Consider the following 15556-nt stretch of genomic DNA (forward strand, 5'->3'; position numbering starts at 1 on the left):
GCATATCAATCATGCATATATGGAAATCATGAAAACTGCCTCAAGGATTCTCGCATGGCCCGCCTGTGCCAGTTCTCTCGGAAGGCCGCGGGAGAACAGATTGGCGATGTCGGAGCCCCGCGTACGATATACACCACACGCCGGTGCGGGAGCGATGCAGTGCATTCAACATCGGCTTTAATCCAGAAAAGTAAATCTGCATTTAAGTTTTTGAGCGCGAGGAATCCCTTATCTCCTGGAAGCAGCCCCAATACAGACAATTGCACGATTTGTGCTACCACGGCACGAAGCGGCGGAACCAAAGATCGGCGCCTTCACTTGACTCAGGGCTTGGGATTTAGGCATAGGTTAAGTCGTTGTAATGGCTCCGAAAAAGCCGAGCGGGAAGCGCATACCGACGCCATATGAGCTGGTGAGGCCGCAGAGTCACTGCTACACTCCTTCCGAAATATAAGCAGAGATCACCGCTTCTTTGTCCATGTTTTTCTCATGCCCCAGCTGCATCATGTCAGGCCAATATCGGGCTCTCGTCTGACTCCCTTCCTTCGCACATCACACTCCCCAGGACAGTGACTGTCATCCCCATCATCATCCTATGTGGCAGACTGCCCCTTGATATGGGCCCCAGGCCCTGCTACATCTTTTGATTTGGTCTGGAGGGAAGGCAGTAGTGACAAACTCAGGCAACTATGGTGTCACCGCGATGGCAGGTCAAAGGGGCGCAAACAGACGAGCTGGCGGAGGCCATCACAATGGACCTCCACAACCTCGGTATCGAGGAGATCGATGGACTGGAAGTTTGTCCAAAGCTGAGGAGCCTTGACCTCTCTTTCAATAAGGTCCAGGACATGAAAAAGTGCGCCCGCTGCACTTCGAGTCTTAGTTTGTGCAATTCTCAACCGAGCCACTTGGCTCTCCACTCGTCAAGCACAACACACACACACACACACACACACACACACACACACACACACACAAGCGGGCGCGTCCTGTGATTCGATTCAATACCACTCCAACCCCACCCAATACTCCGTCCTTGCAAGCATGACCCAGTTTTCCCTCATCCGGCTGCAGCAAAGTGTCCGACATGTCCATGTGCCCTTACGCCTGCCAGCCCTCCCTGTAGTTCCAATTCCCAATCCCTTGGGGACACAATGCAAGTGCCCGGGACGGGGCATTGTCTAATTTTGATGCTGTCACTTCGACAGCCTTGACTGCTTGCCCGACCTGCGTGAGCTCAAGCTATACGACAATCGCATCAAGTATGTGAAGGGAATGCTGTCTCTCTCGGGGCTGCAATCCCTTGATCTCAGTGGGAACCGCATAGAGTACATCGAGGTGGGTGCATCCCTCTGCAGCCCTGCAAACAGCTAGCCCCACCCCTTGTTGCGACTGTGGCACCCTGCTCTGCCGGCCCCTATGACACGTCTTCGGCTTGCACTGGCCCTCGTCAGAGCATCCAGCCGAGTCTCGTCCGAGCTTTCCCTCCATGTTCTGTCTTGCCCCCCCCCCCCCCCCCCCCAAACATGCACGCACACGCGCATGCACAAGCACATGTACACCTTCCCACGCCCCATCATCCCTGCCTCCCGCATCGCGCACTTCAGATCACAGCCCGCACAGTGACACTATCTATCCCTCCCCGCCTCACTCTCGTCTTTCCCACTTCCTGGCTGTTGCTCTCCCGATCATTCTCTGCCTCGCTCTCGCCCAGTGCTCGCCCTCGTTTTGCTCCTCTGCCTCTACACTGCCCGTGGCGTATTGTCTTCTTTCATTCCCATTCAGCCGCTCCACCGGCTTGAAATCTTTGCCTGTCACGAGGCCGCCATCCCCTTACGCTTCTCCTCCTTGCTGACCGCATGCGATTCCAAGTCTGCTACCACTTGTGCTCGGCATTGTCGGCTCCGGCCATCCAGCTGCAGCCTGCGCCTGCCGCACATATCCTCACCTCTGCCGAAGCCCCGCTTGCCCACCTTGCATCACGCTAGCACCTGAACCACTCCCTGCTGCACTCTTGCCTTCGTTGTCCCGCGTCGCTCGGTTCTCTCCTTACCATCTCCCTCGCCCCTCCCCTTCTCCTCCACACCCTTCCTGGAGTACCTGCAGCTATCCTCCAACCCTCACTCCCCACCGCTGTCTGTCTCCCTGTTCCTTGCCGTGGCCATGGTCATCATCCCTGTCCTGCTCCTCCCTCCAGTCTGCGTCTCAGCACGGCTGAATTGCTGCTGCGGAAAAATATGCAGCATGTCCCCTGCCCAGTCCGCTCTGCCTTTCTGTCTTTGGCTCTCTCTCCCTGTCGACCTCTCCGTCCCGCATACACACCTTGGCCCTCGTACACAGTCCCGTGGCCTTCCTCTCTCTTTTACAGACTCACTCCCACCTGACTCCTGCAGCTCCCTTGCACGAACACGCTGCCTGGACTCTGTCCGCAACAGCACTCGCACACGTTCCTTGCCCACCCCTAAAACCCCTTTCACTCCCTGTGCCCTGCCCTTCCCCTTCTTCACTGTCCACCTACCCGCCGCTTTCGATGGATTTCCCTCCCTCCATATCCCAACCCAGCCCTTGTGCCCATCCTCGCGCTCCTCCCATACGCCGTGGCCTTATCCTCCATCTTTGTCCCATCTTTCTCCTCCCTCGCCTCACTGTGTTATCAATCCTATTCCCCTGGCTTTCCCCTCCGCCTACGCCCCTTCCTACTTGCCTCGGCTTTCATTACCATTGTGTTTGGTGATCCGCCTCGGCCGATGCTCATCCACACCCGATGCCACTTTCAATTCCCTGGTTGCACTCTCACTCGTGTCATCAGTATTTCCCTGCTCTTGCCCCCACAAGCCCGTCCTCACCCGCTCTACTCATCCGTTCCGGACATCCCTTGCCGTCCCAATTGCCAGCGCCCACCACATCCTCTGCCACCCCACGAGCCACGTCCCCTTCCATCATTCCCTTTTCCTCATCCTGGCTTTACCTGCCATCACTGTTTTGTTCATCCCAAACTGGGCAGCGCCCTCGGCTGCTCTTCCTCTTCGCAACATTTAGTCACCCCCCCCCCCCCCCCTCCCTCATTCTTCCCCAAATTCTGCCACCACCCGCTGCCCCCAAACCCACGCCTCATAGCCCTCCCGATCACTTCGTTCTTCATTCAGTCCCTCGCTTCCACCCTTTCTCCTGCTCACTGCTCTCGCCTCATTTCTACCTTGCAACAGGTGCTCACTCTTTCTGTGTTCGTACCGCTGCCAAAGGGCATCACGCACCTCAAGCAAGTGGCAACCCTCAGGCTAGCACACAATAAAATCATGGAGCTGTCCGGCTTTGGCAAGATGTCCGGGCTGCAAGTGTTGGATGTTTCCAACAACCGCATCTCTGCCCTCGAGGGCCTGCAGGGATGCACCGCTCTCAAGGTTTGCTACCTTCCCTGCCTCGCTCTTCCCCCTCACCCTTCCCGCTCCTCACTTTGCGCCCATCCCACCCATCCCATTGCGGCCGGTCGGTCACCAGCTTGAACTGAAGGCCTTGCTGCCTTGCCCTGATCTCAGGCAATGATCCTTTCTTATGGCATTGCATCTATGCTACCTGGCCTTCCCAGTTTCTTCGAGGGTCCTTCACCTTGGCAGGAACTCTTGTGAATGCCCTACATTAGCTGCTCCCCCGCTCCCATGTCACCCTCCTCCCAGCAATGGGCTAAATCTTCTCTGTTTTCAGGCCTTGGCCTTCCCGCGCTGCTTGCCTCATGTCCTCTTTCCTGACCGACCGATCGCAAGCATGCTTGGATGTGGCCAACAGGAACTGGTGCTCACCGGGAACAAGATTACCGCGATCGAGGGCCTCGGGCGGTGCTCGCGCCTCACAGAGCTTGCACTGAATGGAAACCGACTAACATCCATTCGAGGGCTAAAGGACGTAGCGGCCTCGCTAGATGTGAGTCCCTAGACACTGCATAGCCACGCAGCAGATCAAGGATGTCAAGTTCTATGGGAACATGGGCGTGAGAAGGAGCGGGAGGGGGAGTGCGATCCGGAGGGCAAACAGGATGCAGAGAACTCGGAGCCCTGGAAGTATACCCGGACTGTTCATCGAGCGGGGAACGGCACAGAAACAGGAGAAGAAAAGGGAGGGAAAGCTGTGGAGTGCAGATGGGAACCTGAATCTGAATGCGGGGAAGAAACAGAAGGGGATCCTCAACAGGAGAGGAGGATGGTAGGGGGGAGCAGGAATGGAAAGGGAGTGCGATGCTGCACAAGGCAGGAGATGGAGACGGGCAATTTCGGGGGACTGCACGAGAGCGGGAACGGGAAGGAGCGTCGATCCTGGATGTGGGCCTATGGGCAGTGATTGTTGCACCGGGGAATAGCTGTCGGAACTGCTGGGGGGGGGGGGGGGGGGGTGATTGGTACGGCAACATTGATGTCTCAAGTCCCGACAGTGGTGTGGTAAGTGAGAGAGAGAGAGAGAGAGAGAGAGAGAGAGTGAAGAAGGAGAAGAACTCGGGAGTGTGATACTGAGACGGGAACAATGTAGCGAGTTGTGAAATGTCAAAGATGTGGTGTTCCGACGCGCTGAGCCCTGCGTAACGGGCATTGACTGGCTGCCTGCAGATTCTCTGGCTGGCGGAGAACCAACTAGAATCGCTCCGCGGCATCCCCGACAGCCTTCCAAAGCTCACTGAGCTGTACATTAGCGAGAACAAGCTTACTTCCCTGCACCCTCTTGACAAGTGCTGCCCAAGCCTGGAGGTCCTGGTGAGTGACCGGCCCTATCGACCTGTTCCAGCACGCACAAGAGGAAGTACAGCTTTGCCCTGTGTGGTGTAATTTCTTGCTTCGTGCGAGTTTGGGTCTCGAACGCCTTTCCTGCTTATGGTCTCTAGGATGTGACGCGGAACAAGCTTGCCAGCGTGAAACGCCTGGCAGCTGCTCTGGCGCCTCTGGAAGAACTGGCGGAACTGAAGGCAGAGGGGAACCCGATCTGCTTCCAGCCTGAGGGCCAGCCGAGCTTCAGGGAGCGAGCCCTGTCCCTCCTGCCACAGCTGCGCTATTTGGATGAGGAGGAGGTAACCGAGGGGGAGCGGATTTGGCTCAAACGGTACTCCTCCACCAGCCACCCCATTTTTTGCCGCTAGAACCGCCTTCACCCCCGCGGCTGGCTCCTCCCCGTGCCTGAGGCCCTTTCTCCCCAATCTTGCATCATCCACCGTCTCACAGGACCTCTCCCTTTCAGATTTACTTCTGCACACATCCCCACGTGTCTGCCGGACTGATCATCTGTGTTGCGTCCCTGCGCTACTGCCTTAGCTTGACCAGTCTCCCGCGGCCCCCCTGCGGTGTACCCAAGGATGGCTTTTTCAAGGATTGCACGACCTTGCCCCCGCCATATGATCTGCTGTGCACATTCTCGCTTGTGTATCTGTTCTCCTCATCCTCCAGGGGCGGTTCCTCACAAGCAGAGGCAGGCGTTAGCGGCTCCGACTTCATGCCAACTGTAGAGGAGATGGAAGAGTATAAGCAGAGGATGGGAATCTTCTCTGCAGTTCCGGCAATGGGCACCCCCCACTCCTCAAGGCCTGGAAGTGCATCATCACGGCCAGGTTTGTCTCCACTCCATCCCTGCTACCGCTTTCTCGTTGGACAGTTCAGTGACCATCGTCTCCCGTGTCCTGTGTGTCTGACAATTAGGCACACAGGACACCACACACTTTGCCAGGATCGTTTTGTGGTCTGCCCTCGCCCCATATGCCGGCCTTTGGAAATGACTGGAGGCATTGCCACTCTCTCCCCAGGGCGGCCTGCTGCTGTGTCGCGTGGCAGCTCGATGCAACGTCCCGGCTCATCTGGTGGCAGCCGTCCGTCCACGCCTGGCTCAGCATCCCATCTGCAGGGAGCTGCACCGGTCGGACCACTCGGCCGGCCTTCCACACCACGATCAGGAGGGCAGCCCGCCATCAGCCACCGTCTCGTGGGAACTCCCCTGATGACGCAGCGGCCGCCCTCCGCCCGCAGCTCAACAGGTCCGGCGGTGATGAAGCCCGAACAGTACGAGGAGTCGCTAGTCAGCTTCACCAACACCATGGACCAGTTCCAGATGCAGATGCAGGTACAAAGGACGCTCTGGGCCTGCCCTCCCCACGTCCCCCGCTCCCCATGACGGGACCATAATTCTCCACCTGGCCCTTCCAAAACACTACTCATGTTCTCTGTCTGTCCAGAGGCGGAAGGACACATAGAGGGGAAAAGATGTGAGCAATGCCAAGTAGTTGTGCAGCGCACGTGGGGAAAGGGCATCCGCCGCCAGACCTTTTGACGATTTGGCGTGAGAAGGGGAGCCGATACAACGCTCGCAGCTGAGAGAAACAACGCGGAGGTTGCATGCTGACCCCTACCGATCCCACAGCGGACGTATAAGCGCCTGGATCTGAGCAACGCCAAGGCCTAAGCCCTGCTGATGTGAACTATGCTGCTCTTCACAGGATGTCGTTACAAAGCTGCGTGCTGACCTTTCCAAGGACCTGCCTGAGGCAACTGCGGCCGTGCGAGCAAATGGAATGCAAGGAATCACAGCCGTGCTTCCCAATCTGCCACAACTTCCGACCTTTGCCACACGCTCCGACACCGATGCCGCACTGAAGAGAGAGAACCGCAAAGCTGCGGTAAGATCACCCCTATGCTTCGTGCCCGGCTCACTGCAGACGCCATTGATCTTACTCGTACCCTGCCATGATGGCATCCGAGTCACATTACAGTGCACTAAACTCGGCTCTCAGCTTGACACCCTGCTCTCACATGGCGTCCACCCCGCTTGCTAGCATGCCACCCCACACAGGGCCTCAACCATCCTCAACACAGCACTGCCTATCGTTCCTCAGCTCCTCCTCCCGCACCCCTCTTGCCTTTTAGGCCCCATAGAAATATATGCCTCCTCAGTTCATGGCAAAGTACGGGCAATACATTTGATTTCCCTTTCCCCTGTGTCCCTTCTGCAGGCGGCGGCAAAAGCGAACGGGTACGACAGTGTATCCAACGGGGCCGGCCACCCAAGCAAGGAATCAAGGAATCGCCTCGACAGACCTGGAGATGGCAACATCAAGGCCCCCACACCGTCTGCAACCGCTCCAGATCAACCTCAGCATCCTGCCCCAGAAGCGAAGACCCCTGTGCCTGGAGTTAGCGACTCCATCAATGCCATGCCTAGCAAGGCAACTGCTCTCCTCGATCACTTCTCCAGGCTCTTCCCTGCCGAAGCAGAGACAAGGGTGGAGCCTGAAGAATCTGCAGCGGACCCACCAGCTGCAAGCTCTGAGGAACCTGCCAGGCCTTCTGGCCTTAAGACTCCGCCAGCAGGTCGCCAACGGAGCTACAAGGCAGCCGGTGGATTCACCCGTGTTGACATGGATGACCTGGGCGATGGCGTGGGCCCTCCTCCCTTGGCTCGAGCATCACGAGCCGGACCTGAGGATGATCGTGGAGATAACGATCGACCGAGAAGCCGCGTGCCAGCCCAGCCCCAGAATGGAAGGTGAGAAATTGCTGCGCTTATCTGGGCAATGGGCAGGCCAGGAAGGAGAAGTCTGCCGTGATGGGACAGAGAGCTGTCAATCCCCAGATGTGTGTGTATGTCGGTGGGTGGGGGGCAGGGGGGGGGGGGGGGGGTTCCAGGTCACGAGGAGATCCTCAAGCCGGAGAGACGGGTTTGGAAGGTGTAAGAAGTTGGTATCACTCGACGTTGCCACCTAACTCCCCTTTGCATGCCGCAAACTCCGCAACAAAATGCTTTGCAGATTCACCCGCGTGGACATGGACAGTGACGATCTTGATGCTGGGGGATACTCCACGGCCGCCATGTCAGCTGGGCCCAATGTTGGTGACCACAAAGGCCCAGGTTCCATAGACCCTACCCGAATGCCTGGCGGTGCAGCGGACCTGCTTGCTCAAATGGAGGCCATCGAGAGGATGGCGGCAGACTATGCAACAGCGACCTCATCAGATGTCGTGGGGACGCAGGATCACTACTCCACATCCACATGGGAGCACCTCAATGGTGTTTCTGAGCAATCGCCGGCGCATCTGTCAGGTTCTCCTCTGCAGTATGAGAGTGACGACGATGAGCCACAGCAGCATGATATCACATTCACCAACGTCGACACGCATGGCTCTGCTGGTGCTGCTGAACCGCCACACAGCAGTGACCCTCCTTCGGCCGTCACCTACAGCAAATTCAAGCTGCCATCGGGAAAAGGTCGAGAAAAGGCCACGTCACACGGGACGACAATGAGAAGGGCAGGGAGCTTCAAACTTGGTGGGCGGCTGAGTTCAGAGCCCTCTGGGGCCAGCTTAGGCGGCGACGACAGCAACAACAGCGGCGGTGGTGGGGCTGCTGGCACGGGCGGGCTGAAGAAGCAGCGTCCCATCAGTGCCAAAGGAGGACAAGCTTTACAAAAGCGAGCGCCAGGTGGCCTCCTGGGAAAGAAGAAATGAGGAGGCACTCTCCGAACAGCACTTCATTCAGTTGCAAGTGCTTCTTCATCTCGTTGTTAGAGGAGCTGTGTAATGATCTGCCGCGCTGATAGCTGCCCGCAGCCCACCAACCAGGTGGCGCCATTCATTGGAAATTCACGATACACAATTCCTGCGATTGTTGGATTGACACCGCAGTCATGCAGCTACACACACGCAAAACCCCTGCCCTCTCAACAGCTCCTGGAGGGCAAGCGTGATGCCAATTTGCTGGCGTGGCGTGCATGGCCTGGGTGGCAATGCTGAGAAATCCTGTACGCCTGTTTCTCATCTGTGCATACATGCACAGCACAGGCAGGCTGACCTGGGCCAGGCTGTGGCGGGCTGAGCTCCACATCTGCGCCCCGCTCACTGGTCAGCACCATATCAACCCTCTTGGGGATTTGGGAATGCATGTACGTATATATGCTGCGGCGGAACATTGCCTGTACCTCATGCCTTTGAAGATGCGCAAGTGCTGGTGCCCTGTGCTGAATGCCCTATGGAGTGTTGGTGCACTACTGTAGAGGCTGGCGAGTGCCAGGTTCAAGTAGGGCATAGTAGGGCTTGACAAATCCGGACTGGGCACTGCTGCACCTTTTTTCCCGGAAAATATCATGTTAAAGTACTACACAATATACATGGCAATATAAGATGCTTGAAAACGTGGGGCAGGGGTTGTCCGACCCGCCCGAAAGAAAGACGCTAGCAGTACGAGTACCAATTTTGGCGTGAATACCCCCGAGATTTGCGGCGGAACCGATCACAGGCGACCTAACGCTGCCTGTGGACTCACCTTCCCACAAAGGCTGACCACTAACACGTCGGACAGGCATTGTGCACGAACCTGCTCCCAGAGCCCACCTGCAACTGCAATCTGCCCAAGAACTTGCGGTGAAGGCAAGTACTGTACAGGAGAGGCCTGAGCTGAGCGGTGTGGTGCCAGAATTCGCTGGCAGGATCCTGTAATTCCTGGTGCGCACTATGATGGCGATGGCGGGTGTTCAACCACAGCTAAGAATCAGAAAGGCAGTGAGCAGGCGCACATCGAGCAGGCAGGTCCCAAAGTCCCCGTCCCCAGGAGTGCCAGCCACCAGCGCCAGTAGCCGCTCGTCAAGGATTTCGTCCAGTCTGAAGCCTGGCGGCAGCTTGCCATCTGCCCGCACCTTGCTGGAATCGGCGTACACTCTGCACGACTCCCTGAAATGGAGCGTGGGGGCCATGTCACTCACAGACGAGGACCAGTCACGCATGATGGTGGGCCGGCCGTTATTTCCCCACACATGAAGGGAACTGCTGAGAGAAATGCCGTGAAACGCATGGGTGAAACGAAGTAACGGCTGGGAGGTGGCTGGGTGGGAGCACGCCTCGTGGAACGGTTCTCCAGTTTATCATGACAGGGCCCAACTTTGTTAGAGCCTGAAGGCGCTTGGATGTGCTCCCCAAGGGCCTGTGCATGAGATTGCACCACACACTTCATAGAGTGTGGGGCGGCATAAGGCGTATGCGCAGAATATGTGTTTTTGTTTGACACGTTCAACTTCACTCCAACCCCTGCCAGGTGCTAACGCATGCACAGGCTTTGTGTTTAAAAGCTGAAGGCAGGGCCTGCCCCCGCATGCGCACTGCAGGAGTTGAGCAGCCTCCAGGGCCCCAAGGCATGGACGTACGGGGAAATCACCTTTGAGGGGGTGCAACGGCTCGGGGAGATTCTCGATCTACCCGAGGAGGGCGGTGCTTTCTATGACCTGGGCAGCGGTCTCGGCCGTATGGTGCTGCAGGTGCACCTCGAGTGGAACGTCGACAAGGCGGTGGGCGTTGAGCTGTCAGAGTGGCGCCACAGTCGGGCAGAGCGGGCACTGCGGGAGCTGTCCGAGATAATCCCATTGCCAGGCCGAACATTGGAGCTTAGGAATGAAAATTTGCTGACGACGGATCTCGGTGAGAGCTGACGCTATAAGTTCTGCGAAAGGCAACGCCTCAGCAGGAGTCGGATCCTGCAGAGGCATGAATGCCCTGAGCTGTTTGCCCACTTGAACAGTGAAATCGGTGCAGTGCAACCTGACCGCACCGTCCCCAGCGACGCCCCGCCGTTGCCGTGGTTAGCCGTCTGACTGGTTGAGGACCTCCGCCCCTTCCCTGCCTCTGGTCACTTGCCCAAAGGCGACGCCACCCTCGTCTATCTGGCCTGCACGTGTTGGGACGCAGACTTCATGACAGAAGTGATTCAGAAGCTAAGTGCCATCCCAACACTGCAGTGGGTGGTGTCCACGGAGGACCTGCAAAAGGTGAGCTGCCCTGCAAGCAGCCCACTCAAAGGCCGAGAATGGCACGGATCATTGATTTGTTGACAACAACACTGTACACAGCAGATAGCAACATCTGAATCCCAACGCCTATCCGCCCTTCAAATTGGTAAAAAAAAAATCCTACACATTGAATGTAATCCCTCGGGGGTGTTTATTCCTTTCCTGCATTGCTTGGGGCCTCAACTGAGCCTGCCCCTGTCCCGCTGCCCCCAGAAATTTCAGATAGACGACCTTGAAGAGAACGGATTCCATCCCCATCAGACAGTCATTCTGCCGATGTCTTGGGATGACGACTGGCCTGTGCATATATATCGCGGGCCCGCAGCCCCTCCTGTAGCATAGAAAAGCAGCAGCAGGCTATTCCGGAGGGCAGAGGGAGGGGAGGCATTGATCGTGCGCCACAGACCGGTTCTGCTTTGCAGGCCGGTGACTATTAGCGATTTGTCCTGTGGTTTTGTCCCTCAGCGAGACTGAAACTGACCAACTGTGGAACTTCCCGGTAATGAAACCCCACCACGATCTTCCTCATGCTGCCGCACACTGTAGGCATGATCCTGCTCACTCAAGATCCTCACAGTCAGCGCACACGACTGCGGAGTGCATTTTGGCCCAGGACTCAAGGCGGGCTGCTTTCCCAGCGGGCACAGTGCGGCTGCAGTGGCCGAGGGCCACCTTGAAGTCTGACAGTTGGGCAGGCTCTGAGCGCCCAGCGCACTGAGCCAAGACCGCCCGGCACAGCTCGTTAATGTCCGAGCCCATGAAACCTTCGGTTAGCCTGAAAGACCACAGCCAAAGCGTCAGATCCCTGCACGGCAATGCAGCTCCAAACGCTGCTTTCTGCAAGGGATAGCGGACTGAACTGCACCTTGCAAGCTCTGCAAGATCCTCCACGCCCAGAGCCATGTCGTCTGAGCAAGACGCCAGCTGCCGGAACAAGAGGTCTTCGCGAGCGCTGGCCTGTGCACATGTAGATGCACAGCGATCAGCGGAGGGTGAGCCACAGCAACCCACATCAACATGGAGGCAAGAAGCGAGAGGCGACCTGGCTTCCTGGCAGTGCCGCACCTCTGGCAGAGGCAATAAAAATCGGTGTGGAAGGTTCTCCAACAGCTCGGTGCTGAGCGTCTCAGGGCGGTTAGTGGCAACAATGACGACGATGGTCTGATCCGGCCGTGCAGCACAGGCATCCAAGTAGAGGCACAGGTCTGCACATCGCTCCAGGATGTGAGCTCACGGACAAAAAATGAGTGTGTTGGGCAGTAGTTGGGGTTTGGGGGTGGGGGAGGCTGTTGCGGCGAAAGCATCACCTGACAGGAGCTGTACACGCGCATCCCGGGCAGCTTTTCCTTTCGGCTGTTGATTTAGATAACTCACAAGCACCACAGCCCTTGGGGCATCCATGGCCTTTGTGAAGGCGGCGTCTTGGATTTCACGCTCAAACCCCTGCCAAGCACGGAAATACATTTTCAGCACGCTGACATAGGCCGTGTGAAAACCACGGACACCCCACCTTGCAGGCGGATGAGCACAAGCCGGCCTCACGTTTGACATGGAACCGCTGCCCCCAACAACGTCCGCGCTGATGTGCAGAAATACTGCGTTAAGCTCTGAGGCAAGCGGCTCCACCATGCCTTCTGCTGCCCCATGCGCAAGCAGGAGCCCGAACGGCGGATGGTTGATTGGCCCCTACAGATTGGTAGAAGCAACACGCAAGCAGTATAGCCACAGACACAATGGTGAAGTTGAACCAGGCCAATGGCAGTTGTACAACGGTTGTACAACCCCCCCCCCCCCCCCCCCCCCCCCCCAAATTGCTTCGCTTCGCTCTCTCTCTCTCTCTCCCTCCCTCTCTCTCCACCAGCACCACCACACACACGCACCTGGCCAGGGCCAGCCAAGCGGCCCATAAAATGGCTTCTGAGGGATTTGGTCGGTTCAGATGCATCCTCCCAGGACTGGCCTGAGACAAGGAGAGCAGCCCCCAGTCAGTCGGGGCATCAGTGGAACAAAGGATCCCATCCCCCCTCATCAGTATGACGGATCGTCCAGCAATTCAAGCAAAGCACAGCAACATTCAACCAAGTGCAGAGAGAGTTGCAGCAGGCCTCACTTGGAGCTCGGACCACCGAGGAGCGCAGCAGCTTCTGGACCTCGGAGTCCTCGGGTGGGCCTGCTGGCTGCGGAGCAGTCGGCACAACCTGCTGTGGAGCGGCTTTCATGGGGGTTGGGTCCACTGACTCAGCCACAGTGAAGGCACCTGCCGATATCGCTGTCCAGGACTTGGGCGTTACAGGCGAGTCCTTTGCTTCAGCTGCCTCATTGCTCTTTCCCTGTGGCTCCCCAGAGGCTGGTTGGCGAGGAATGGGCTTCTGTTGCAGCCGTGGAATCATGTGAGGAGGAGCAGCCGTCCTTTCTTGGGTCGCCGAAGGGGTCTTTGCAGTATGCGATAGCGATGGAGGGTGGGCCACCTTTGCCGGCGTTTGTCCAGAGGCCGCGGATGTGCTCACATAGGCGCAGCGGGGGGCACCACGTGATTTTGGTGGGGCAGCAGTGGTCTTCTTCGTCTGCTTGCCAGCGATGCGTGAAGCCGGGGTGGATGCCTGCACCATCACCAAAGGTTCGTCAGCAGGAAAGGGATTCGGTGGTATTGCATTCACAAGGAATTTTGTGCTGTGACATAGATGTGAGCGTGGGCGTGAGATCTCAAGTGACCAGGAAGCAACATGTCGCGCAGATGCATTCACTCTCCCATGGACGCACCACTTTAGGAGTCGGCGATGGCTGCACGTAGGTGATCAGAGCCTGAGATCCCGACTTGGATGAAACTGCTGCGGTTGCACCCACCGCTCCGCCCTTCTTTGACCCATAGACAGAGCGCAAACTACAGGGAGGGTCTGCGGAAGCACGCGGCTTTGTGGGTGTGGCTGCCGCGCTTGTTGGTGGCTTAGAGAAGGGCTGCGTGGGGAGCTTGGATCCAGGAGCGCGCGCAGATGGCTTTGCTCGGCTGCTGGAGGCCTGCACCGTAGCTGAGGGCTTCGCGGTCTTTGGGTTCGCAGACTTCTGGGCTGTTGCGGAGCCTGCTCTACGCATCTCCCCAGGGGTTGGTACCTGGCGAGGAGTCGCCCCAGTGACCCTTGGAGTAGCGCGTGGCGTACTGGCTGGGGTGCTGCGGGGTGTGCCGCTAGGCGTCTCTGGCCTGTAGCTTGACCTCTTGAGCGGCCGAGACGTTGGCTTGGCCAGCAGCTCCATGCGGGGCGTCAGCACCCCTGCCCTGCCCTGTGCCGAGGCCATGCCTCGCGGGGTGCGTGTTTGCCTTGCTCCCGGTTGCCGTGGCCTTGGCGGACGGCGTGCGCTTGCCTGGGATGTCAAGCTTCCCAATCACACTGAACAGGGCATCAGGCAAGTCAGAACTTGTTGGCACCGGCCGCGACAGCACAGAACGCACACACTCCTTTTCCCAATGCATTGTATCGATTCAGACCTGCCGCCTTGGCCTTTGGCTCCAGGGTTGTTCTCGGATGTCAGAGCACCGGCTGCAGGACTTCCCAGCGGGCGACCCCTAAAACAGCCCAGCGCAGATTGCAATCTATGAGTTCAACGGCAGACGGGGGGCATGGGCGGCCCAAAGGAGACAACCGAGCAGGGGGGGAGGGGTGACATTAGAGGACACACGGCATCTGACCTTCGATCGATGCATAGCCCACTGTTGCTCTTCCTAAGCTCTGCTTGCATGCGCTGTAGCTCCGCTCCGAGCTCGTCGATGTTTGCCACGGAATGACTGCGCATGAGTTTCCTATCATCTGCAGATAGTGGCACCCGGTGCTCTGTAACTGGATCGACTTTGCAGTCTGTATTGGCCTTTGTTGCGCTTTGTGGGGTCAGCGGGCGGAGCACACTTCGAGGCTTGACTGCTAAGGCTGCCCTCCCACTGCACCTCGCTCGAGACCGTATTCCGCAGAAGCCAGAGGGCGGCATTCGGGGCGAGACATCGCCTGGAGATCCCTGCTGGTTCTGTTTCCGCTGCTTCTTTGCCGCTCTGCTGCCGGCCTTTGAGGTACCCTTTCTGCGAGTGACTCTGGAAGCGTCCTTTGCAGTGGCCTCTGGCTTGGCCTCACTGCCTATCTGCGGAGAGACGGTTTCTCCAGAAAGTATGGGGCTGGGCTTCAGCACCTCCAGCCATTCATCAGTCCTGTTCCTCGCCTGCGGAGAAGCCCAGGACGCTGCAGGGCGTTACAAGGGCCAAGGGTGGGGGATGGGTTTCAGCTATCCACAGGACGGTAAATTGCGCTGCGGTGCATGCTGGCAGGCAAACAGGACAGCTCACTGTCTCGTGACCCTACTTGCACGGGCGAGTAAGGACTTCCGGAGAGATGACTTTGGCGGTGAGGCGTCAGCCGTTGTCTGGTTTGCAGCCGGATCCTGGTACCTACCCTGCCCCTCCTCATCCTGCATGCGCAACCGGCCACAGTCAGCGACAGCGCACGGAGTACTCCGGCCAAGGCTGCATGGTTCGTGGGGTGCTTACCCCCTTTGCAAACCCCCAGGCCACGAAGGATTTGAACCGATCCGTGGGAGACATGGACTTCTTGCCACTGCCTCCCGACCGGGGGGCCGGGTTGCCCGAATTCGTGCCCTTCTCTGGGGCACGGAACGGTGTTTCAGCATCTGAGTCTAGTTCAGGAGTGGTGTCCTCCGTCTTCAAGCGGGCTCGGGTGACATTGACCGTCACCGACTGAACTGGATTCTCTCCTGACTCAGCTG

At 58.0% G+C, this 15556-nt stretch overlaps 3 protein-coding genes across 3 annotated transcripts; 1 reads left to right on the forward strand and 2 right to left on the reverse strand.

The window, feature by feature from the left end:
- The first annotated feature begins 9473 nt into the window (after positions 1–9473).
- LOC142358532 (uncharacterized) lies at positions 9474–10438 on the forward strand. Its single transcript, XM_075409924.1, has 2 exons — positions 9474–9743; positions 10118–10438. Exons 1-2 carry the CDS (start codon positions 9474–9476, stop codon positions 10436–10438), a joined length of 591 nt encoding a protein of 196 aa, XP_075266039.1.
- Positions 10439–11807: 1369 nt separating this feature from the next.
- LOC142358533 (uncharacterized) lies at positions 11808–13934 on the reverse strand. The gene is made up of 7 exons (XM_075409926.1): positions 13556–13934; positions 12906–13395; positions 12676–12755; positions 12338–12481; positions 12103–12238; positions 11874–12000; positions 11808–11841 (listed from the first exon to the last, which is right to left on the reverse strand). Exons 1-7 carry the CDS (start codon positions 13883–13885, stop codon positions 11808–11810), a joined length of 1341 nt encoding a protein of 446 aa, XP_075266041.1. The 5' UTR covers positions 13886–13934.
- A 42-nt stretch (positions 13935–13976) lies between these two features.
- Positions 13977–15502, reverse strand: LOC142358534 (uncharacterized; the record flags this gene model as incomplete). Its single annotated transcript, XM_075409927.1, has 5 exons — positions 13977–14178; positions 14277–14354; positions 14478–15015; positions 15136–15241; positions 15321–15502. Coding segments are annotated over 5 exons (1106 nt in total), but the record flags the coding sequence as incomplete, so codon positions are not given.
- Positions 15503–15556: the final 54 nt, after the last annotated feature.

Source organism: Convolutriloba macropyga, unplaced genomic scaffold (genome assembly GCF_964194025.1).
Source record: "Convolutriloba macropyga unplaced genomic scaffold, txConMacr16.3 SCAFFOLD_5523, whole genome shotgun sequence".
Classification (NCBI taxonomy): Eukaryota; Metazoa; Xenacoelomorpha; order Acoela; family Convolutidae; genus Convolutriloba; species Convolutriloba macropyga.

Excerpts from the sequence above, each read along its gene's own strand:
- LOC142358533 (XM_075409926.1), bottom strand. The coding sequence starts at position 13,885 with ATGCGTAGAGCAGGCTCCGCAACAGCCCAGAAGTCTGCGAACCCAAAG. Across the intron at positions 12,482-12,675 it reads GCTTGGCTGGCCCTGGCCAG|GGGCCAATCAACCATCCGCC; the intron begins GTGCGTGTGTGT and ends ACCAATCTGTAG. Across the intron at positions 12,001-12,102 it reads GCGTGTACAGCTCCTGTCAG|ACCTGTGCCTCTACTTGGAT; the intron begins GTGATGCTTTCG and ends AGCGATGTGCAG.
- LOC142358532 (XM_075409924.1), top strand. The coding sequence starts at position 9,474 with ATGGCGATGGCGGGTGTTCAACCACAGCTAAGAATCAGAAAGGCAGTG. Across the intron at positions 9,744-10,117 it reads AGGACCAGTCACGCATGATG|GAGTTGAGCAGCCTCCAGGG; the intron begins GTGGGCCGGCCG and ends TGCGCACTGCAG.